This window comes from Thermobia domestica, chromosome 4 (genome assembly GCF_964235325.1).
Source record: "Thermobia domestica chromosome 4, izTheDome1.hap1.1, whole genome shotgun sequence".
NCBI classification, from domain to species: Eukaryota; Metazoa; Arthropoda; class Insecta; order Zygentoma; family Lepismatidae; genus Thermobia; species Thermobia domestica.
In genome coordinates, this window is record NC_137457.1 from 269,086,880 (window position 1) to 269,113,610 (window position 26,731).

The 26,731-nt window shown below is 36.8% G+C and overlaps 1 protein-coding gene across 1 annotated transcript in view; it reads right to left on the bottom strand.

The window, feature by feature from the left end:
- The window catches only part of LOC145683121 (tyrosine-protein kinase Dnt-like), a 554,239-nt gene that overhangs the window by 352,286 nt on the left and 175,222 nt on the right, over positions 1-26,731 (bottom strand). Inside the window, exon 2 of the mRNA XM_081754483.1 lies at positions 4,812-4,939. Within this exon, the coding sequence (XP_081610609.1) occupies positions 4,812-4,939 (128 nt within the window). The remainder of the gene's footprint in view (positions 1-4,811; positions 4,940-26,731) is intronic.

Here is a 26,731-nt window from a genome sequence, read left to right on the forward strand (position 1 = left end):
CTGTCGCTTCGGTATTAAAATCATACAGAGAAACTGAATAAATAAAAGGCACGTGCAGACATTTTAATGCAACATAATGGGCACTGCGCTTGGAACTACTGCCGTTTTTCTCACAAGGTTGGATGAAGATTATCATCCTTCTAAGAACCAGCAACAGTAGCTATACAGAATTCATTATGTAGCTTAGAGGAACCACATTATGAAATATCGCACCATTTACATCGTGCGTTACTACCAGAATCGCTTGTCCGATTCCTGGGTTCTTGGCATTTTTTTGAGCTGGAGGCAATTTGTTAGAATTTCGTTTTAATTCTGACTTCCATCACCGTGTTTAAGTTTCGTACATGGCGATGGTTTGGTCCAGTAACAAGCATCCTTATACACTGTAAAGCACACAATGCTCACTTCTGAGGGTATAACATGTCTACTATAGAAACTCTGGAATTTCGCACGATATTCATTGCAATTTCTACCAAGGGCCTTCTCAATCTTTATGCATGCACGCTACTAAAACTTGAAAAATATAGCTTTACTGCGCTCCAATTTCACACCAACAGTTCACATCAGAGACTTTTTTTTTTTTTGGTACGTACACACTCCACAAACTACAATGAGTGAATATCTATTTATTTCTGCCATACGTGCTGAGTAAGGCAACGTTCTCGCACGTTGTCAAACAATATGACGGCATGTTACTATTATTACTTCCTTTCCAGTTCTGATACTTGACAGATCACTATCTCGTGTTATTCCAGATCTCAATACAGTTGTCCTAATCTGACCAAGAAAGTTTGAATTGAAATTTTTGAATTAAACTCTGCTTCAGTTAACTGTAGCAAGTTTCTAGTTTCACGAATCAGGAAGCAATTACAAAGAGTTCTGTTTTCATGCATCATCGTAATCCCGCAAATTAATGTTTCTGTAAAGCCTAGAATAGTGAAATTAATTAAGGGCAATTTATCAATAAGTATTAACGCTGGATTATAGAGGCTCTTCTACACTTCTGAACTGTACTTGAGAGCCCAATTAAAAAACGTAGAAACAATAAAACTTAAGGATATCTGTTAGTAGTACGCAACAAAAGCACTCTGAAATATTTCAAAGTTTGGATTTTTATCGTGCTTGTTGAAAAGTAGAGGATTTCGCCACCTGCTCTAAAATGAGGGTTAGATTGTTTTGGTAGCAGATGAGGCAGGGGAAATGAAAAATATAAAGATCGAGTGGAGAGGTGGGGGGAGGGGGGAGCTCTGACAAAATTACGAGCTTCATAATCCTCACAAATTGTGTTCGGTTGTCCGGTGGGTGTCGAGTCTAGAAGGAAAACACTTAATCAATGTAGCTTTTCACAAACAGAGCCACCGCGGTGGACAAATCGCTAAATAATGGAGTCTCGTGGGTGGAGTAGGAACTAGACGTGTGGTTGAATGTGGAGGGAACCCGCGGAATGAGAGAGGATTTTGTCCCTCTATGTACACAAGTAGAGAATCCTTCGCTCGTAGGGAGTCCCAAGGGAACATACTCGTCAGAGCTCAAAAACATGTATATAAGCCTGCCCACAATACGTATGATTTACGTAGCAGTACTGCAAACTTAAACATTATTATGATTCAATTTTAATTTTCTTTTCTTGCTCATTGTGCGAGATAGATTCACACTATTATTTTGTATAAGTGAGATGGTCCCACATTCATACCAGACAATCCATCAAAATCGTATTATCTAGAATCGAGACCACGACCTTTCCCACATGGGACTGGTGGCCTCTTATATTCTATATATTAAAATGCTAGGTTTATATGTTTGTGGTCAAGAAAAGTTTGTATGTTTGTGGTCAATCCTTTTGACAGCGAGTTCTCAAGAACCATAGGTATTAGAAAAATGCCGTTTTCACTGATAGATTGCGAATTTTGAGTAGATTGTTCAGTTCTAATTGAATATTTTTTTAAAAAAAGTGACCGTTATTTCTTTATTACATTATTTAGGGGTAGACTGGAAGTGTTAAAGTTTTTTTTATGTAAAGCATGATATCCTCTGAGTTATACATTCCGACACCACACATTCGTATACGGGGTTGGCATAGTCCTCTGGCGTTTGTTTCATAGCCGAATGAGAATGAAAAAAACGAAGGATAACCATTTCTCCAGTTTAAGATGAATCTTTATTGTTTGGAGTATTTTGCATAATGAACACCATATATCAATGACATTATAAGTAATTACATGTGAAATGTATTTGCTTATTACATACTGCATGCAAGAAGAAGGAAAATACTGATCATAAATGAATTAGAAACTTCAACCGGAAGTAGTCTCTAATCTTGCAAACGGTGCTTAATATTGAAAAAAATAACAAAAATATCTCCCCTTTAAGGTACCCCCTTGCCGATTTTTATCAAGACGTCTTTCATTTGTGACTGTAAAGGGACAAGTACAGATGTGAGGAATGACAATGAGATTCATGCTCATATGTAAATGATGCGCTATGTAGAGAGCGCAGGTTCAGCTAATTGTTATTAAAAATTCGCTATCTATGATGTACTATTTTAGCTTATGTTCCCTTGATAAATTTATCATATTTCAGTTTTGAGAAAATAGTATTGGACAGCAAAAATTTTCGATTCTAAAGTTGGTAACATTGTTCTTAAGCTACTCATTAGAAGATCTTAAAACTTAAACAGAGGCATTTCGTTTACATTGGTATTCTACGAAAATATGACATAAACTAAATTAAAAACACGATATATATATATATATATATATATATATATATATATATATGTCTGTGTGTGTGTGTGTGTACTGTATAATGTTAGAGAATATTGTTTTGAGATTCACATTCAAAAGCTCTGAAGAGATGAACTATATTAGAACTATTTAAACGTTCCAGACATTAATTCGTTGATATTACCATTACTGATACCACTGATAAATACACCGTATATTACTCCCTTTATTTTTTTTCAGACAGTGAGTAGCGACTTCCGCCTTAGAAATAGAATAATTTCCCAAAATCCAGAAATAATCTACTACACTCTTATTTTAATTAATTAATTACGTAACTTTAAGAACTAAATACTTGAATTTTCGCCTACCAAAAATAGTCTCATTATTCAGGTTTTAGCATTTACATGTATTTCATCAATAAAAGGTTGGGAAGTACTGTAAAGGTTGGGATGTGTTGTAGAAAAGAAAAAAAATATAAGTATAAAGATAGAATCTGAGTATTTTCAATCATGCGGGAAAAAAAATGACATTTTATATTTTTCTCCTTTAGTTAACGTTGAATAACAGTAAAATATTTGTTTTTGATATTGTACGTTCAGGATTATTCAAATAGCCTCAAACTAACTTAGTAACTACTGGTAATTCTATGGTCTACGGAACAGGAGGTTCAATGCCGCGTTCACAAAAGCTCACCATTGACGTCTATCCTTAGCCAACTGGATCCAGTTTCTACTTTGTATTCCTATTTCTGCGAGATCCATCTTAATATTTTCCTCCCATTTGTTTCTAGGTTTTCCTAGTGGTAGTTTCCCAATTGGATTTCGAGTTAAAACTTTGAAAGCGTTCCTACTTTCGTTCATTTCGGCTACATGACCTGCCTACTTGAGCTTCCTAAACTTGATGACCATAACAATGTTTGGTAAACAATATAAATTATATAGTTCCTCTTTATGAAATTTTCGTTACTCCTTACTCCCGTTCCTCTTCGGTCCTAATATTCGTCTCAAGATCTTACCTTTCTGACTAAAAATTTTGGAAATCGCGATCAACGACACTCAAACAAACAAAGAAAGAAATAAACAAAAAAGAATTCAATGAAAAGAGAAATTTATTTATTTTGGTCCCCCAGCATCAAACTTATTTTCCGTATCAAAAGTGTTCAATGTACTTCTCTCACTGAAAACAAATCGATTGTACCATACCACGATTGGCTAATGCAATGGCTTAGATGATGCGTATTCGTATAATCACCCATGATACACGTTAAAAGTGTTTTGAACACTCTACTCTTGACACGACTTAACGGAGACCCTACCGACCATAATACCTATCAAGTAAGCTACTAGTGTTGAGATAGAATATGCGAAGTACTAATCGGTTTTGTATCCGAGGCAACTATCACCAAAGCAAATTTTACCGTGTACCATGTATCCGATACGATAACTTTGTGATATACTGATCTGCACAGCAGGTGTGCAATAGAGAAATTATCATATCGATCGTTTTGTTTTTTCTTTTTTTTCTTGAAGTGACAAATCACAAACACTTACGCCTGAAAGTCTTCCGTGATTTTCAAGACGATACACATCACAAACTGATAAACCTGTGTGCAGCAAAACCTTGGTAGTCTCATTTGGGTAACGCACTTGCGCATTCAGACTTCTTTAGGGAAACACTATATTCCTTTGGTTCGCTAGGCCTCCATACTCTTCTGACTCTCCAGTACCACCTAATTTTTGTCTATTCCCCAAACTGAAAATAACACTAAAAGAGGAATCTTGGAGTCACGAGAGGGCATTATATAGAACACCAATCTATAGTACATTCGAAAAAAAAAAAAAAAAACCTTTCTAGAGACACTTCCATCAAAGATAGAATCGATGGGGCAAGTTATCTGAAATGCTGAATAGGATTAAGGTTTCAGTTTAAAACCCAAATGACCAATTGCATTTATCCAATAAAGATTGGATTTTTAATATATATATATATATATATATATATATATATATATATATATATATATATATATATATATATACCTAGTATATAATATATACATGGGTATATAGTAGATATATTTGTACTTACTGGATTTTTAGTGAGACTCTGCCAAGAAAACTCGAGAACTGAGATGTGAGCAGGCACAGGAACCGTAAAATTCATCGCATACGTATTTACAACACCCTCGCGAACGTAATACAGTTCTGCAGATAAACCTGGAAAAGAAAGAAAGGAGAAAAAAATATTAAAATAAAGATTTTTATATGTGGGGAGAATGTGTAAATATATACAAAATTTTTTTAATAAATACACTCAGTTTTGATTTACATTTCACAGCAACCTGACGATTTTATTTCATTATGCACAATTGAGGAGTTCTTTGTAATAAGGGCTCATAACGGGAAACCAAAATTACGTGTAAACATTTCAAGCATAGATATATCTTTTATTTATGTTTTCACATGTGCACCCTACAAAAGAAACATAGATTTATTGTTTTTCTTCTACAAAATATAAAGAAACTAACAGCTCGTTTCACTATAACATAAATATGAATGTTTTTAAAAAGGCTTTTATAGCCCCCCCCCCCTTTTTTTTTTTTAGGAAGAACGACTTTGTAGGATTCTAGTGATATGTATCATAGCAGTCATATGATACACTTTGTGAAAATAAATAAATAAAAGTAAGTTATAAAGTTATTAACACAGATAAAGTAAACACAACAACATGTATGTAACAATAATACATGGAAGTAACCCTATGTATTATGTAGAAACTGGACATGTAACAATTCTGGGCACTGGAAACAGCGTATGCATTATATACAGCTGATAAAATCTACTCATGAAGATCATCCTCCGCATCCCCAATGTCTGGCTTATGAAACAGTTCCTCATACCAAACAACAGCATCTGGATCTAGAATTCCGGTACGTCTCGTCCTTTAGCTGTGTTCGGCTGAAGTGGTTGACTTCCAAACATAGTATCTACAAGATTTAAGTCACAGTCCAATGGAGTAAAGTACTTAATCGCAGCAGTATATGCATAAGTAGCTAGAATACCACCTGATGGTTTGAAACAAAGTCGTACACAGGACTAAATCTTGAAAGGATGTCAAGCTGCTGATGGTTTACTTTTCATTGTGAATCCATTCTTCCACTGTTTGATAACAGGTCCCCCATGTTTTAACATAAAAAGGATGGAGTCGTTATTTTTAATATACCTAGTCTAGCCATAAATACTGTTACAAACTTTTGAGACGCACGCCGTATATCCGGGGTGAGGAGGAAAGAACCGCCAGTGTGTTCACGGGAACCTTGAACCACTGTGTGCTTATCCGTGAAAAAGGAAGCACTGATCTGAAGATGGAACCATGGACTGAGGCGACTACGAAAAGCGTGTTGCCGTGATAGCGTTCTATAAAGTTGGAAAATCTGCAAGTCACATTTTCAAGATGCTACAAAAGTCCCACATCAGTCGTATGTTTGTGTATCATACCATTGAGCTGCCAATAAAACTGGAACTGTGAAGAATCGTCCGAGAACGGGTCGTTCACGCAGTGTCAGGACCCCAGCAGATGACGGCTCGTGTGCGGAAAAATGCGATAAAGAAGCAGGATATCATGGCCCGTGGAATCAATATTTCAAAATGGTCAAGGTTTAGGCTTCTGTCCGAGGACCTTGGACTACGGGCTTATCGCCGACGTACAAGATATTACCTGGACGCACACCTAAAGAAACTGAAATGGTAAAACGTAGACGTCTTCTACAGCGGTACGCCCAGAATTGTCATCGGAATGTCCTCTTCACTGATGATAAAATATTCACCATTGAAAAGTCGTTCAATCGGCAAAACGATAGGGTGTATGCATCAACCTCTCAGGAAGTCCGTAAAAAAAGTTCCTAACGTCCAGAGAGCCCAGGTGATGGTGTGGTGCGGTGTGAGTTATTCCGGCACCACCAAGTTGAATTTTGCGAAAATGGAGTTAAAACCAGCAGCCTAGTGTACGAAAGCACCGTTTTGGAGCCTATTGTGAAGAAGTTAAGTGGCACATTGTTTCACAACCAACCCTGGACCTTCCAGCGGGATTCTGCTCCCATCCACAAGGCTAGGTCCACTCATGGGTAGCTTCAGCGTCATGTTCCTGGCTTCATTTCGCCAGAAGATTGGTCCAGTAGCAGTCCGAACCTGAACTCTCTGGGCTACTGACTGGCCAATGCTGGAGGGTATCATCTGGAAAGGAGACTTCCCATTGATAGTTCCCTTGTTGGCAGCAGTGGCGGAGTTTCCCCTGGATGTTATCCGTTCCACCATAGACAAGTAACCACACAGACTGAGAACCTGTGTCCGTGCAAAAGGTGACCATTTCGAACTATGATTAGTATTGTGTGTAGTGAATGCATGTAAAAACAACATATGCAAAGCAAATTAAAATTTCTCTCATGATAGTTGCGTTATTCAGTTTTTCAGTTGTAACAGAATTTATGGCTAGACAAGGTATTATTATTCTTGATGCTCCTTCTATGAAGATTCTGGCCCCTTGACACTGTAGGAAGTCAGAGTGCTTTGTATCGGTGAAACCTTAATTTACGTGTACAAGGGAGTGAGTTTTGTATACCTTCTGTGAAGAATCTGGCCGCTTTATACTGTAGAAAGTCAAAGAGCTTTGTATCGCACAAATATTATTCACGTGCATAAGCGACTAACTGTACAATGAATCCATTGCCACAACAGTTCTTTCATCTCCGGTGCCTCTAATCCTAATTTTTAACATGTTCCTCTGCTACAGTCCGTAATCGCCATTTTTGAACTACAAGGGAGAGAGATTCCCATCCTACTAATACATAACGCTTAATAGTTTAACCTAGTTATGTTTGAGTAAGTGGACTAGAACCTGAAAACATTCTCAATTTATTATTCTAAACAATCTGCCATTTCCGTAAATCATTATTATATCATTTAGAATGACTCTTTCGTCCAAACCCTCGGCCCCCTACACACATAGTTTAAAATTGCCCTTAATAAAAGGTTCTAGTTGGTTACGTTTATAAAATTTATAAACATACTTTTGAAATAATTAGATTGAAACAATGGTTTTCAACTTGTGATTAAATCATCAAAATAATTTTAAATCAGCAAAATTGCCGTTATATAAAGGTAACCAAAAAAGTTCTACCGCTTTTCGTGAAGGTCTGTGTTCAATTGGCAATCATACCATGAGTTGAACGCGAATAGAGATAAGGCGAAGATCAGTTGTTGGTGTGGGTATATCTAACACACTACCTAGTTCAGTTACAGCATGAACGTGCGTAAGGACAGAGTAAACATGGGACCTCCACAGAGCGTCATAAGGGCGTGTATGCTATACGGGTTCAAACTGAGGTCGAACTCCGCTGTAGCGAGGCCGAAGATATGCCAGGTCTTTAGTGAATGTGTTGTGACTATGCGGACAGTGCAGAAGTGGTTTAACAAGTTTAAGGGCGGTGACGAAACACTCGAAGACATACCAAATTTGCACTGTTCGCCGGAAGACCAAACACATGTACAAAATGAAGATCTTCAGGCAGCAATTGAGGCGGACAGTGGCCAGACATGTGAAGAACTGGGACTACAATTCAGTGTGAGTGCAGAAACTATTCAGCAGTACCTCCATCAACTTGGGAAGCACTACAAGTTGGATCGATGGGTCTCACATGATTTGATTCCGGGCCAGAAGGCAACGCGAGCAGACATCTGTGTTTCTTTGCTGTCTCGTCTGAGGGAGGAACCATTTCGGGACAGGCCGTTAACATGTGATGATGAGAAGTGGGTCCTGTACAAAGCTTCACGGTGCCGTCATCATTAGTTAGCATCCCATGAACCGGTTCCAAAATAGCCGAAACTAGCACTGCACGAGAAGAAGGTCCTCCTGTGCGTTTGGTGGACTGCTCGCCGTATCGTGTATCGGAAACTGCTACCAGCTGGTCAGAGCATCAATCCAACTGTGCACTGTCAGCAGTTGAGCCGTGTTCAAGAAAAACTCAAAACTCTGGAGCCAGCACTTCTGAATCGCAAAGGGGTCTTCCTGTTACAGGACAATGCTAAGCCCCACGTAGTTAGGATGACCCAGGACACCATACTACGCCTTGGATGGGAAACACTATTGCATCCGCCATGTTCCCCTGACATTGCACTGTTCGATTATCACCTGTTTCATTCCTTGGACGATCACTTTAGAGCACGCCAGTTCAAATCTCTAGTAGAAGTACGAAATGCACTTGATACCTTGTTCGCTTCCTGGTCCACCAAGTTCTACCGCGATGGAATCCATGACCTTCTAGAGCGTTGGCAGAAGGTCGTCAATGCTAATGGGGACTATTTTTGATCTTCCAGGTACGTCTTAGGTGACATATCGATGTTCGAAGGTGATGGGTTAAAAGGCGACAGAACTTTGTTAGTTACCTTTATAGTTTAGCACTTGATAATGTAGGTAGTGTTATCTATTAGCGTGAATGTTTGCTATTAGGATTTGGCATGACGCACAGACTGAGAGGTTTGCGGTTTGTTTTTAGGATTAATGTATTATCCTGTTTATCGGAAGAGAGCGGCACTTCAACAGTTTCCATAACATCGCATCTCTTGCTATTTACCTTTTTGAAAAATTATCAAATCGAAGATGGCAATTTTTTTCTTTAAATTTTGAGTACAGTGACGTAGGGTGCTTCAGTGACTCAGTGGTAGAGGGATTACCTCTGGTGCGTGAGGTTCTGGTTCGCTCTCCGGCCAAGTAAGTTTGTGGTGGACAACATGGTGTGTCCGTGGGTTTTTCCCGGGGTACTCCTGTTTCCTCACACATTCTCATTCCAACCAATTCTTCCATCACCATTCACTTGCTTTAATTGTCGTCTCCTTTAGCCTAAAGAACATAATCGTGCAATGTTCAACTGAAAAGCACAGGGATGTTATATGGAAAATATGGCATGTGAAGGGCGTGTCCGAAAGTTTGAGAACTCGCTATGCACAAAGAAATGACTAGTGTTCGTAGTTTGAGGGAAATTTCCCGATTGTACGGAAATTTCGTAGGTAAATTTACCGAAAAGGAAAAAAGGGAATTTTTCGATAAAATATGAAAATCCTTCGAAATTCTCGCGCTACTAACGGACTGACCAATATAAATGCCCAAATTTTTATTCGTTGTTCAGAAATAAAACAATGCAATAGCAATAGTTTGTGTGTGTGTGCGTGTATTCAAAGTAGCATAACTTGCACTCATTGTTGAATGGATGGGAATACGGTGGCTCTGTGAAAGAGCGTTTACTTCTGGTGCATTGGGGTCCCTGGTTCGATCCCCGGCTACGTAAGCTTGTGATGGACAACATCGTGCTCGTCGGTTTTCTCAGAGTACTCCCGTCTCCTCCCACTTTCTCATTCCACCAAATTTTCCATCATCATTCACTTGCTTTAATCATAGTCTCGCTTAGTCTAACAGACATAATCGTGGGACATTAAACACAAAGATTTCAGTTAATTGTTGGATGAGTATATTTTTGTGTAAAAAGAAAAAGTGAAGGAAAAGTTTAAAAAGACAAAAAGCAAATTAATAAAACAAATGTGGTTGACAATTTACTCATTATAGCTAAATTAATTTTATCGCCTATCTTCTGTTATAGAAACTGGACACTCAACAAACGAGGGAAATTTCGGTAAGAAAAGGGAAGAAACTTTCTGTCAGTCGAAGGACATTTCTTAAGGAAACCTACGAACAATGCTTGGGACTGGCCATATTAGAAAGCAAGGTAGCTTTCTTGACAAAACTTCATATGGGCCTATTCGTGATTGCGTGTTTAGTTTTTAAGATACCTGATTTTTTTTTTTTTTTAAAAAGAAAAGTGTAGATGATTTCGGCGACTACTTGCTATAAGTTGGAACTTTTTTTTTTTTTGCACGGGCCAAGGAGAGTGAGAAAATGACCAAGAATAAAGAGAGAGAAAGAGAGAGGAGGCAAGATTGACGATGTTTGTTTGTCATTCATCCGAACTGAAAATCCTCCAATCACATTTCCCGTCACGTCGATGACACGTGATCTCAATCGAAAAACGATCTTTTTCATTTGTTCTTTTTTTTATTTAAAAAGTTCTTCTTCTTCTTCCTTTTGCTAGACGACGAAAAGGGGGTAAAAAGAGTAGTCGAAGAAAACCGTTGGGCAATTAAAATATTCTTAAGACGTTTCATTCGATAACCCGTATTGGTTTTCAATAGAACTATTATCCTATATACCATTTCCACAATGTATACTAAGTTCATAGCACCTCAAGAAACTGCTTTTTAAAATTTTTTTTGTTTCTTTTTTTAAATATGTTTCATTTTCTTTCTAGGAAGTAAAAGGGAAAAATAAGTTTCATGAAAATTGCAAGTTAAGACACGCATTCAAAGTGGCACTTAAGCCCTTCTTTGCTGTCTTGAATCGTCAACTTTGAAACAAAATCAATCAGCTAAGAGCTCAGCCACTTTCTTTTCCAACAGTATAAAAGACAGCTGATTTCCTTGTAAACGAAAGAAATAATGAAAACTAATATAACGGGCTACAATAAAAATTTTAATCAAAGATGTAGTTGTCACCGGAATATATTTACCTCTGTACAATTTTATAACATTCTGACAAGGGAAGGTCACGAACTGGCTTCACTGAGATCCGAACGAGACAATTGTGTTTGCATTTGATATGTTATAACTACACGAATCCCAAAGTTATACGTGGCGCCGGTCGGGATATCGTGAGTTAGAACATATTTTGTAATGGAAACGCTTAAAAAAAAAAAAAAAAAAAAAAAAAAGTGGCAGAATAGTTTGAACCGAGTCATTTGTTCAGAAACGGTCGGGTAGATGAAAAACCCGGCGAGCAAGTATCCCATCAATTTCAAGGGCACACTTTTTGGGGTAAAAAAAAAAGTTTGTCCCAGGGCCTCCCGCAGGGTTCCAGACGGGACCCAACTCAAAAGTTTCAAATGACAAAGGGGGTTAAGTAGCACATCGTTTGAAAGCTGTTGTGCAAGTTTGTGACGTACCCTTGTTAAAATAATTATTAACCTTGTCGGTTTCTGGTTATTTTCTTCCGAAAAACCAGAATATAGCAGAATAAACTGAACAATTTCCTACCATTCTGCCAAATGATCCTCCAGCATTCTGCATATTTTTTTAAAAAAAAGATTCTCTTTACCCAGGACGAGAATTGCTGTTGAGCCCAATTTACGCAATAAGGGATCAAGAGTTTTACATTTGAGGCAATCTGAAATTAGTAATTCTTTTCTTGACACTTTGAGCTGGTTTCAAAAACCTTTTATCTTCATGTATTACTTCACTGTCTATGAAATTAAACAAGAAATAATAGATCATTATTGTTTTTACTACGAGTCTGCAAACTGTCTAGTACTTCACAATATTGCTATCATAAACGAGGTCAGAGCTAGGTGGCTTCTTCCTCACATTCTTCTTACGTCGTGTCGAAGTTGAGCAACTATGGACTATTGCTTCCAAATTGACTTTGGGTTTCATTAAATTGTCTTAAATGAGGGATTACCTGTCCCTATTGTAAAATATATCGAAAATCTTCATTGTTTTAATGTCATTAACAAGTCAATTTTAGATTATATTGTGAAATCACAGTAGACTTGTAAGCTATGTGGATTCAATACTGAAACTGAAAATGTTAGATTTCTAACACTTCCGATTTCAATACAGAGATAAACTCAGAGCTTGAAACTTGATCCTGGGGTACTGAATCCATACCAAAAAAGAATTTTCCGCTATCTGGTACTTATGGGATTCAATACTGAAGCTAAAAATGATAGATTTGTAACACTTCTGGTTTCAATACAGAGATAAAATCAGAGCTGAAACTTTCTCTTGGGGCACTGAATCCACATAAAAAAAAGAGTTTCCCGCTATCTGGTACTTATGGGATTCAATACTGAAACTGGAAATGATAGATTTGTAACACTTCTGGTTTCAATACAGAGATAAAATCAGAGTTGAAACTTTTTCTTGGGGCACTGAATCCACATAAAGAAAAGAGTTTCCCGCTATCTGGTACTTATGGGATTCAATACTGAAACTGGAAATGATAGATTTGTAACACTTCTGGTTTCAATACAGAGATAAAATCAGAGTTGAAACTTTTTCTTGGGGCACTGAATCCACATAAAAATAGTTTTCCGCCATCTGGTACTTCTGGAATTCAATACTGAAACTGGAAATGATAGATTTCTTACACTTCCAGCTTCAGTAGAAAGGGGCACTGAATCCAAATCAAAAAAAGAGTGTTTCGCTATCTCGTACTTATGGGATTCAATACTAAAACTGGAAACGATAAATTTATTATATTTTCAGCCTCTCAAAGATAAACTTTGTTCTTCGGACACTGAATCCATATAAAAATAGTTTTTCGCCATCTTGTACTTATGGAATTCAATACTGAAACTGTAAAAGATAGGATTTCTAATACATCTGGTTTCAATATAGAGATAAAATGCGGAGAGGTAACCTATTTTAGGGACACTGAATCTACATTAAAAACAACTATTTCTCGCTAGCTCTAACAGTTTTTGTCCTATAGCAAGAGGTGGCCAATCTGTGGCCTATAGTCTACTAGTACATCTGCAAGTCAGAAGTAGCAAGGATATTGTAACCGGAAGTGTTAATGGGATTGTAGCACTTCCAGTTTTACAGACAAATACTAGTGAAGATAGAACTTATACCCGGGATGCCGAATCCAAAGTTACAATAAAATAATAACTTGTTGCTGTACATTGCAGTTTCTGCTCTATGATAATTAACGTTGAAACCAGAAATATTATAGTTCTACCACTTCTGGCTAGATTTGACGGTTAAGATACAAGATGGAACCCATTCTTAACCATTCGGGATATACCGTAGGTACGTATTGTTTTGAAAACGCTCATATAACATCTATTGCTGCTGGATTTTTCAATTATTTAGTCGTACATGCATTGCGAAACAGGTCACATATATTTTGAAAAGCTCATCAAGTTGGTGGGGGTCATGACGTAATTTGTTTGGCCTACAAGAGTACAACACAAAAGCTTATTTTGTTCTCTCGAAAATGCTGTCTAAAAGGTTTTATAGTATCCAGGAACATATATTTTGCACACGCATTGCGTACACCACTTAATATTTTTCAAATTATTTTGAGCTGGGCCGGTTCAGATGGGCCTAAACTTTTGAAAAAGGGACTTTTTCAGAAAATCCCTATTTTCTTTGAATTCTCCTTTTCAGGGATATGATGCGGATATGCGAATTGTACCGTTTAGAAGGTTGCTTTATTCTGAAGAGGAGGAGGTACGAACCATGATTCTAGCCTAAAAAGAGATGATGCAGTAGCTGCTTGACTGAAAGTCTAAAATTTACCTTTAAAATCCCAAAAAATTCCAAAATACCGAAAATTTTCTAAAGACTACCATTTCAGCTCTGATACCTGTCGACAGACAGATGGACAAAGTTATTTCGTTAAGACTTCCTATAGTTATGCAGAGTATAGTTTGGAAGTTTATACAAAAATCAGCCCTGTGTTTTAAATTATCCTTCCCTGGTGTAATTATCTCAAATTATTGATAGTTCTTGAGAGAAAAATCTATGCGATATTATTGACAAATTCGATTTAAATTTTGAAATTGAACACTGAAATAAGAGGAAAATTAAATATAATCTTTCACGGCACCCGACAGAGTCTTGTCTTTCTTTCTTTTCTTTTTTCTTTCTTTTTTAGTGAGAATCTCGTGTTCCTAATGATAAGCAAATGATTCGCATGCAACTAGAAATCAAAGCAACAGCGAAAAAAGTGGACCACCGGGAATCAGCAGGTTGGTCGGTCAGATAGCCTTGGGAAGCGTGTTATGAATGGCGCAAGAATTTCTAAGAATCGATAAAATACCATTCCCTCTCCTTCTCACCTGCGTCATTCGTATAAATAAATAAAAAAAAAAGCGATATACAAACACAATACTCATACACTAAACAACACATAAGAAAGTGAAACAATAAATAAGTTCTTAGTGCTGTACGTGAAATTACTCAGAAAATTTGTGTCAAGTTAAACTTTATTGGCAGGGAAATTCACAAAGTTCGTGAGAAACTTTAGAAAATGATTTCTTAAAATGGAGAGGAACGTATGTCTTTTCTCTTTAGTTTAATGTCACATGATTATAAGCTGTAGGCTAAAGAAGTAGAACCAGGCCCACAACCAGCGGGGGCCTAGAGGGGTCCTGGCCCCCTAAACTTTTCGTGGTCTCTTCAGACCTCAATACAAATTGCAATTATTAACACAAAAACACAATTTAGATATTTGTAAGAGAATTTTTAATGACTTGCCCCCCTAACATATTCATGGCCCACCAACCCTCTGTGGCTGGTTTCGGACCTGAATAGAACACATTTAATCAGGCTAAAGCCTCATTGATGGTAGTGAACTCGAGCCTATTGAAAGTAGTAAGACTGAGCCCCCCTTTAAAGTTAGTGATCTCAAGCCTTATTGAGCTAGGGAACCCGAACCCCAACGAGGTAGTAGTGAGCCCGAACCTCCATTGAGAGTATTGACCGTGATCTCCATTGGAATTAGTGCTCCTGATTCCCATTGAGGGTAGTGAGCATGAATTTCATTGAGGGGAGTGAGCCCGAACCTAATATTGAGGGTAGTGAGACTGATTGTCGTTGAGAGTAGTGACCCTGAGCTCCATTGAGAGCAGGGAATTCGAGCTCTATTGAGAGTAGTAAGCATGAGCTCGAGCAATCGCAAAACCTTGCGGTTACTGAACGCGAACCCGAGTGAGATACCCATTGAGAAAAATAAGCTCAAATAAGAACCCCGTTGAGTATAATGCATGGCTTCTCAACCTGTTAGGTGGTACGCACGACTTCTGTAACATGCCAACATATTCTCTTGCTTGAAACATATATTTTTAGCAAGACAAATGTATATAAAGTGTCATAAAATCGAAGACTAAGAACTCTTCTGACACCTTCTGTTATCTGATAAAAAAGACATGATTTTTCTGAATAACTATGACTAATCATCATCATCATCAAGTATTCTGCTATTATTGGTAGGTCACTTCCCTCAACTGAAATGCTTCCATGCATGATAGTCTTCACCAGATGTAAACGCATATCCTTTAATTAGAAACTTGAACAAAGCACTGCATATTGAAGTGTATATTACTAAATTCTGGTACAGTTTCAGCTTTATAATTTTCATGAAAGATATTATGATTTACGCTTACACTCCTTCGCATTGTATTTATTACCAGTACTTGAAAGTTTGAAGTAATACAGTTTGATATAATATTTATTCAACTATACTGTTTTGTTTAGAGTTTTCGTTATCCTAGTTTTCAGAAAACTAAAAACATAAATTTCCAAGCAACTTGAAGAAAGCAAAAAAAAAAAAAAAAAAAAAAAAAAAAAAAAAAAAAAATCATGGAAGAATTAATTTCAGAAAGTGTCAGCTTTGAAAGAAAACAATGTCCGTACAAAGAGTGATTCATTATAGGTACCTAACAAAGGAAATTGTACCAGTAGAATCAACACATTCGTAATATTCAAACGTTGCTAATACCGAATGGGAAGTTTGAACCGAAAACCCGCCAAACTAATTTAGTGAGTAGCGTGTGTGTTTTGAAGCATGAAGTCCTGGGTTCGATTCTCGGTGGGAGAACATTTCAACTTTCTACAGTGTTTCAGATTACAGTGTAGACTGCGGGTTTCGTACTATATAGCATGGTCACCCACCCACCAAGGATCTAAATACTTATTATCAATCAATCAGTCTTTACCATTCCACACACCTACAGATACATCAAACCAACTGCTAGAAGTGGATTATATGTAGGCTATAATAAACGTAAATATCTGTACAATAACATGAATTTTCTATGTGTGATTTGCCTTCTGGAATTTTTTATACAACCTGCACCCACACTAAAATGTTTCAGAAATTAAATTCTAAATTAAGCTGTGTTTTGAGAAAGTATATAGGAAATGTGGCGGAGAGAAAATGAAAGTGCTGATAAACGATAAAAAAAGGAAAGACATTCAGTCGATCTGATAAAGAAATTAATAGATAAGCGTAACGCGTGGTAATTTTCTAATGTACTAAGGAAATGACTTGCATCGGACAGCGAATCAATGTCACACACAAAGCATTTGAATACTTCTTGTTTTACTTCTGCAGGATAGTCGAAAAGAAATAGTGGCTCCGCGTAGCGCAGTGGCTAAAGCTCTCGTCTTTGGTGCGAGCGGTCCCAGGTTTGATATCCGATAGGGACACTCGGTAGAAAAATTCTAAAAGCTTTTTCACGTCAGTCATCCTGAGCGAGGTTTACCTGGATTTTCCTCATTCCACCATGTAAATGCTGGGCTGGTACCTAGCATACAGGTTCCAGGCCGCTTACTTCTTTCCCTCTCCTTGAATAGTGTGATCGCCAAGGTACGTCATCCCTCATACCTGACAGGCTAACATGGCCATAGATGCTGAGAGCCCATAAATATAAAAATTCTAATCCTAATCGAAAAGAAATACAAGAACCATTTTCTGCAACAGACAAACATTCAGCAAGTTTGGCTTTGAAGACCAAAGCTTCCTTCCCCTTGTGACACAATATTCATTATAATATTTAAAAAAACTAATTAATAGCTATATGACGCGTGAAGTAGAGAATTTTACTCCAAAAGTCATATGCAAATATTAGTTAGCGAAATCATTTAATCACGAATCACTGAGCTGAGGAAACAACACACTGCCTTGTGGGACACCTGCTAAGCATATTATCTATATTAAAATGTTTATTTAATAAGAACCAGTTTTTATTAGAACCAATACCTACATAGACGCCGGAAATTAAAAATTGACCTGATGTTTCTTTGCATAATATTTAGTTCACTTCCTAGAGGTGAACCAAAAAATATAAAAAAGTAGGCCATGATCTCCATAGAAAAAGGCCGACTTTCCCAAGTAGGAGCCAGAGAGACGAGCCTGGAGGTCACGTGCAGTCACGATAGATTATCACGTGTTTTTCTTCTTTCTTTATTCGCGTGCAGCAAGGAAAGGTATATATATACATATACGTGCACCCCGCACCTCACTAGCAACCTAGGCATAAAATGTACACGTTTATTCTTGCTTATTTCGCACTTGTTTGTATACACAATAGTCACACACACCCAAACGTGTGTGGTGACTATATATATATATATAAAAAGAGAAAAAGATAGCAAAGGGAATAAGCAAGGCCGTTAACCTTAGTTAATACAATTGCGTTTGTCAGCTGTTTTCGCGTAAAATTGGTTTTGTGGTTTGTTGGGAGAAACGAACGGTACATTGCAGCACTACGGAGATACAAAGAATGAAAGTGGGAACCGTGCTCTGTTGGCAAGGGAATTTTGTTAGAGGTGAAAAAATATATTTCCCTTCTCAAGGGAAATTTTATCCGGTATTCCCTAAAAACATGTTATTTAATATTATTTCTTCTTGTACTGTAAGTTTAAACGCCAACGAGAGAAGAGGAAAAAATGTTCCAAAACGTAATTCTTCATTTAAAAAGGAAGAAAAATGTGGTATCAAAATTATTTTGTATGAGCGTGCAGTTGTTACTAAATAATTATTGTGGTCTTAGATTCGATTCTCGGCAGAAATATTCAACTTTCAGTGTTGATCCAGCAACTGTGGAGCTACTTAATTAACACATAACAAGTTTTTGTCCAGAAGGTCAGAAACAAATGCAGCAGGAGGTGACAAGCTGATCTCACGGTTGAAACAGGTCACGAAGCTCGTAACCCTTGACCCGGAAGTAGTCGGATCAGTGACTCTCCAATGCGACACCAACAATGCGATATAAGGAAACATCGTCATAAACAGATAATATAAAAAAGACTGCTAAGTTATTCTAACGAAAACATTCCTCTTTTATCACTAAATTTATAATTTTTTTTTCCTATTGTTGTGTTCATATGCTTTGTCAAAGTAATGCACTGCAAGATAACTACAAGGTTTATTAGAGTAAATGCGCGTCAGAAACACAGAAAAAGGCAACATATTTTCTTTATAAGTGATCATCAACGTTTAATAGAGCAAGCATGTAAAATTTGTCGTGTAGAATATAAGAGATACCGCGGAGCCCAAACAGTATGTTGTTAAATCTTCTTGTACGGTTTGTATTCAAGACGTATTACTTTTAGTACGAGATAATGAATAAATATGAAATCTTATTTGAAAGATTCAAGACATGGTTATCTTCATGGAAAACGTTACACTGGATCCACTTATCAAACATGTAAATATCCAAACTCAACTCGTAGATATCATTCGTTCATACTTGCTATTTCGGCTGTTTTCGGGTCATAAGAGGTCTCCCCAAGTTACCAGAGCTGTCTGGGTCAACGGGTTGGACTAGGTCGTCTGGTCACTGGGACACACCGGTCTGAGAAGCAAGAGTCAGAACCGAGTAACCCGGAAAAAAAAGTCGGAACGCGAGTAACCCGGGTGAATCGATGAGTCATGACTAATGATGAAAATTTTCCGATTCATGAAAATTTCTTTCACTTATTCCTCTGTAATTGCCACATTCTTGCATATATTTGGTTTAAAACTGGTACAATGTAGTTGCTTATTTATTATTATTATTATTATTATTATTATTATTATTATTACATATTTCCTATTTCCAATATCGTATTAAAAATCGAGTAAACCAATGCAGTCCTTCTTTACCTAAACTTTTCCATGCTTCAATAGAGAGATTATCTGATCCTGGAGCCTTAGCACTTTTCACGTTTTTCATGATATTTTCTATCTCTACCATGATCATAGGCCGAACCAGTCCCTGGTTCGTGGATAGATTTTCTCAAGTTTCCCTTGGGTTTTCTTCATTGAGAAGTTTACGGAAATATTCCTTTTACTTCTTCTTTATCATCTCCTCACTTGTACCTAAAATTTATTTGTAATTACGTCACACACACGAAAATAGTTTCATAAAGTGAAAAGTCTAACAGTACTTCATTTCTGGAAACAGAAATTTAATTATTTTTCCTTAAAATTCATCTTTAATAATAATAATAATAATAATAATAATAATAAAAACATAATACCACCATTTCGTAACTTTCACACGCGTAATACAAAGTTTTCTCACAGCTTTGCTACTTTTCTACATTTACGCATTTACATCAATTATAAATAAGTGGGGCTAATATATGTAAATTATCTACTGTAAAATTTTCATTACTGTAAAATTTCCAAGTTTAACTGAAGTAACTTATTATTACGATACCGCCATATTATTAAAACAAATTTTGAAAATCTCCTAAGAAAGGAACATTTTATTCATATTCATTCAGAAAAGAAAGTAAGTTGTAATTAATATACGGCTTTGACTTCAGGAGTTGATCTTTCAATTTTCTTCTTCTTTAAAAAAGAAAAATGTAAAAGAAAATTAAAAAGCTGCAAGCTTAATTAATAAGCAACTTCAATTTAATTAATGAAATAAAAAATATATATTTCTTGCTTTCTTTTGGGTATACATGTCTGAAATCTAATTACTTTAAATGAGAAATAAGTCGATATACCAAAATTTCATGTCTCTAACTTTCATAAAGTCGAAGAGATGGACATTTTAATACAAGAATTATCATTCTAACTTCCCCCATTTTTTCATCGAATTTTCATATTACACTGAGAAAAAAAATTGTAGATGGCGTACTTAAAAAGGTAGTTTACATGCGTAATTCCTGTAGTTTTTGGACTTAACGTACAGCAGACGTATAACTGAAAGCGCATGTTTTATAATACTTTCCGTATAAGTGTTCTATCTATATGTACTTTCCGTATGAAACAATATAGGCGGTCAGGATCTCACATACAAATGGACGTACATAACATATAGCTGACGAAGGTAACATACATATATGTATGTAATATACAGAAAACCGTTAACTGTCAGACATCCTGCAACGGCATGATGTAACATCTAAGGGCAGTGCTTATTTAGCATACGGATAACGTAAGCTCCGTACTGATTTCTGTAGTAAGCAAGAGGATTCCGTATATTTGTACAATATAACGCTGTCCGGAGAACGGATTTTTCTCAGTGTACGTTACAAATTCCATTTACTGTCCAAATTTCAAGTTAATAGCGTAAGCAGTTTGGATTGAACTATTTAAATCATTGTTGAAATAGAATGATTTTATATCTCATTTAATTCATTAATTCCGCTTCATAAAACATTTGACTATAGATGTACATTATCAGACAAATATTTGTAGAATCATATATTCACTTCGTCATTGTGTAAAAATTAGCCATAAATGAAATAAAGTATTCCTTCTTCATCACGCTACATTCCTTGAGATTTCATGAGCCTTCTAGTTGCATTATTTCCAACGATAATGTCCTTTCTTAACAAAACTATTAAAGATACCTCTCAAGTGAGTAGTCGTAGATTAGAAGTCAGATCTGCGATAGAAGCAGAACAGTCCAGTTACATTGGAAGTAGTAGCCATCTCCAGGCAGCCATCACGGACCTTAAAGCGCTGGGAGTTCATCGCATCAGAAACAGTCCATGAGGGAAAAAACAGGCCATCAACTAGTGATTATCATCGAGCAACTCCAGCGATCCATTCATTGCCCCTTACAGATTTAACTGAACAAGAATCAGGTCGTCAACTCCACTTGGCTTCTTCAATTACCAGCCAGGAAATTGGAACAATATTTCGATTTCGAAGAGGCTACTCATCATTCATCACGGCTACAATGTCAACAAGGACCAAAAATTACTAAGGCAAGTGAGCATTCCAATTATTTTCCTTAAATCCGTACTTCTCTCCCTATTTTACCTTCTACCTGATCTAGTTGCTATTTTATCAATTTGAAATAGTAGTGTTTTATTTATGCATTAAAGCATAACCTCTCATTATAACAGTTGCGTGTAAGTTGCAAGTTCTCATTCCCATCTACATTCCTTTGTTTGAGGATTTATGATAATACAGCCACACACACACACAAAAATAATAAAATTATGTGCACAATACTTCAGAGTATGGATTCGATATATTTTGTTACACAGAATCAAAATTCCGAAAGCCCAGGACGATTGACCATGTCATTTTTTGGGGGGAGGTGAAAAGCTTGAGCTAGTTTCGATAGGAAGGAGATACGTAACACAGCCATACGAAAACAAAAGTTCTGTGCAGATGACCCCCAGGTTATGGATTCGAAGTATTTTCTTACACAAAATCCAAATTTCGAAACCCTAAGACGATTGCTGCTGTCATTTTTTTTTTTTTATGGACGAAAAACTGGATAAATTTTGGGATGAGAGGATACACAACCATACAAAGAAACTGAAGTTCTTTGCAGCGGACCCCAGAGGGGATGGATTCGATTTATTTTGTTATACACAATCCAAATTTCGAAACCTCAGGACTGTGAGAATCTTTCTACAGGCGAAAAAGTAGAGCGTTTTTGAATAGAAAGGATACACATATGTTTCGCCCATAAAACAAAATTGACACGATCAATCGTCCTGGGGTTTTGAAATTTGGATTCTGTATAACAAAATAAATCGAATCCATACTTTGGAGTTCACTGCACAGAATTTCGTGTGTGTCTGTGTCTGTGTCTGTGTAATTTATCGATACATTATAGACTAACATCTGAGCTAATAGAACTGACAAACCGCACCTGCACAATATTATATTATATTATATATATATATATATATATATATATATATATATATATATATATATATATATAGATAGATAGATAGATAGATAGATAGATAGATAGATAGATAGATAGATATAGATATATACAGGGTGCAAAATTTCCGGTCGCCAGGTGGTCATTTCCGACTAGAAATTTAGAGCTAGCTACGAGTGTTGAGTAGGAATAATTTCTGCTTAAGCTCGCGTAGGGCTGTGCAGTTTCCGTTTCGCATGAAAATAATAGTTACTGAGTGAAAGAAACCACGGAATGTGAAGTGTTCACAACGTTGTAATTTGCCCCTCCTTTTCCAACATCAATCGAAAACTTCATTAAGAGATTCCCAAATTTGCTTCCAATTGTCACATTTTATGCAGTTTTATCTGTGAGTATTGCTTCACGTGTGAGAGACGCTTCAACAGTCTCATCAGAGTTAAAACTTCTTACAGAAAATTCACTGAAGACTGACACATTGGATAATTTGCTGACAATTTCTATGAATGGTACTTTACTTATGGACTGAACCGAAAACTACAATCGACAACTAGTACTTCAGTGCAGAGAGAGAGAGAGAGAGCGTTACACAAACGTGAAGCCTTAAGGTAAGATATTTTTTTTTAACATGTACAGTGTATGAATTGTCCAATTCAAAGTTGATTACCCTGAATCTAATTGTATGGTTTTGTAACTTTACACCCTGATGTAATCTCTTTCTTTGTCAAACCAAAGGCCTTGGAGGGAAGGGGGAGAGGAAGATGATCATAATTTGTGCATGAGAGATACAGGCGATCATAATTTTTGGATTGGCGAGTGCGTCTGACTTTGAAATTTTGCGCCCGATATATATATATATATATAAATGATATTTCTAGTTTCACGTTCCAGAATTATCTTCTTTAGACTAAAGGAAACGAATGGTCTTCATTACGAAATAACTGGTGAAATGAAAGAAAATCGGAGGAAACGGGAGAACCTCGAGAAAATCTGCAGCCGCCACAAACTTATATGACGAGGACTTGAACCAGAGACCGCCTCATTGCACCAAAAGTTAGCGCTCTTCCACCTAACCATAGTGCATCTGTACATCTCCACATTGTTATTTTCTCTTAATCTTTTATCTTTCTGACAAATCGCTTTGTTCACTTAATAACATCTGAGCTTAAGCTACCAACAGAGAAAGCGTCACTGCGATATGATATCCCAGGCCTATATACATTTTTCATTATTGCCCGCGGAAGAATTAAAGGGAAGAAAACGTCGGGGCTAAAAGGATACTTTTCAAGAACATAGATTTCATACAAAAGAAAAGAAATAATGAAAAAATATAAAAGAACCGGATGAGATGAAGTAACTCTAATGGAAGACATATTAATATTTTAAGAGCAACTAGAATTTCCCATTATTTTTCTTTGTCTTTTTAAAAAATCTTAATATCGTTTCTTTTATCTTTTCTTTATATTCTCATTCCATCCTCTCATCTACTTCCATATTTTTTCTGTCTTTCCTTTACTTTCTTCTCTTTTACCAAACAATTTTTTCCCTCTTCAGAAACAATCTTCTAAGGTTTTATCCTTCCACTGCTTCAATTTGCAACATTAAGCTGCCATGAAAATTGCATAAATATCAGGATATTAATAAGAAATCTGAGCGCTGGATAGCACTGAGAATTGTTCTAAGATTTTTTTATTATTATTATTTAAAAAGGACAAGTATACGCATGTTCTGTTTAATTTCGTTTTGTTTTCCGATTGTTTTCTTGGTGAAATTCTCCTTTTATGGATCAAAACAATAATATTAAAACAATATATTTTGTTGTCTCTGTTTCGAGAGGAATAAGATCTTATTAAAGAAAATTCATTATCTTTTTATGAAATGCATTAGCAAATGACAGTTCTTTCGTTTCTTGTAATGCCTAGGAAAATCTTGCTTTGCTTATGTAATGTTATCACCGTTATCTCGCCTTATAGGCATCGCTTTATTTATTTCTGACATTGTTTCATTATATTTCAATATATGCCTTAAGAAGCACGAGTTTTTAAAACATTGTTCTTGATATATATGTATGTAAAATGGCCTTGTCATGCTACAAGAACTTGTAGCTGTCATAAAAAAAATAATCTTGAAACCCTACTATATTTCACCATGTAAACATAGTCTTGAAAGGGACACACAACATTTTGTTTTCCATCTTGCAAGGACTTGAACCACGTGCAGCTTTCTGGAACGTCTTGCTTGCTACCTGTCATCGCCTTCTCGCTGACATAATGGAGAAACCAGTTTCGCCGCTTCCGAAACAACTGATTCTTTTGGACAGGGAGGGAAAGTGCGCCAAAATACACGTTTTAATGAGGAGGTTAGTGCAGTGCTACATGGGTGGAGATACCTTTCTTGCTTTCGGGAAGTTTGAGTTTTATGAATTTTTGAGTTTTACGTCTCACGGTTATGCCGGTTAGGCTAAAGGAGTTTCGGGAAGTTGTAACATCTAAACAGTAAATAGAAAAATTGGGTTTCAAGATTTATTTTATGACAGCTACAAGTTCTTCTAGCGTAACAACGTGTCTTAAGACATGGCTAGAGCATATCTGACTATGATCCTGAAAAACAGTACACCCACCTGACGTATTCGCCGCTAATCCTCTTCAAACTAGTTCGTTTTTTTTTTTTTTTTCACATACACGGAGTTCAGTGTAAATGTTTCACTGCTCGAAACAGGCCCCTCCTCGACAAATGACTCTTGGGCAGTTCTTATACTCGCTTGATGTACTAGGGTATATGAAATCTTTAAGGTTTCTTTTGAATATCGGGAACAACTCAAAGTTGCGCAGGACTGTCCCGAGAGTAAGGAGCTTGAGGAACCATCGGAATGTTGTGTAGTGTCGAAAACAACAATAATATGAGCTGCATGGAAAGGGAACATTATCCTGATGGAGTTGCCCAGCTCTCAAGTTTCACAGTTCTCGTCATTTTTGATGAAAAGCGCCACCACGTACATGACAGAGAACATCCAGATAGTTATTCTTTGTAATTATATGTCTTTCCTTTATGCACATCTGATATACAATGCCACTGTAGTCAAAGACGATAATCAACCTTACTACGCAAGTGCGCAGAAATCTATTTCGGGGAATAAAAAGATTTGGGGGCTCCAAATGCAATTTGAGGATAAATTATGCTAAAATGCATAAGATCACGCCTAAAATTGGACTAAAATTACAAAAAGAAGGTCGGAATTTAGCCTCCAGAATCCTTTGCGTACATCCTAGAACATTACTTTATTTTTCGATCTGGCAAGAAATATTGACCTTGTCGAGATTCGATGACTAATGGTGACCGAGTCGATTCTGGTTTTGTTTTCAAGCTGTACTCGTAAAACCCGTTCTAATCCTGTTTGACCGGTGCCGAGACCACAAGACAATACCTAATAATGCTACGCCTTCAAAATAACAGACGCAAATGAAAATAGCGCTATCAACTGGCTAAACATATTGTGGACCCTTCTACATCGACTCTCAACTTGGCCAAATTGTGCCAAGCAATTTTCCCGGAAACAAAGAAGGTTTGATAGTTTAGGTTACGTTACGAATTAGATTTCTGGGTTTTCGGCATCTATGGCCATGTTAGTCCCTCAGATATGAAAGATGGCGTCTCTCGACGATCACACTACCCGGGGAATTGGAGGAAAAGAAAGAAATGGGCAAGAAAGGAAACTACCTGGGACCGTTAAGTTAGTTACCATCTCGGCATTTGCCTGCTGGAAATATAAAACCCAGGTAAAATCTCACTCTGAATGGCTGGAACGAAAAAAGCTGTTACATCTTTTCGAACGAGTGACCCTACCGGGAATCGAAGCCAAGATGACTCGCACCAAAGGCGAGAGCGTTAGCGACTACGCTACACGGGAGATGAAATCAACGTTTTATGTTATCTTTTCGGGACAGAATGGCTGAACCGTTTGAAATGAACTTTTGAACACTGTTGTTGGGTCGAGTTGAATATTTATGATTTCATTTTGATAGAAAAATGTATCCTAACGGAGTAGGGTGAGAAATTCAAATTATTTTCCAAATATAGAGTATCTCACGAGCCCCTGAAGTTAGGAAGATGACACTTGACATATAAACTTCTCATTAAAACTATACGAGGGAGGCACGATGACTGAGTTGTAGAGCTCTTACCCTTTGGTGCACGGAGTCCTTGGTTTGATCCACAGTCAAATAAGTTTGTGGTGGACAACATCCGTAGATTTTCTCGGAGTTCTCCT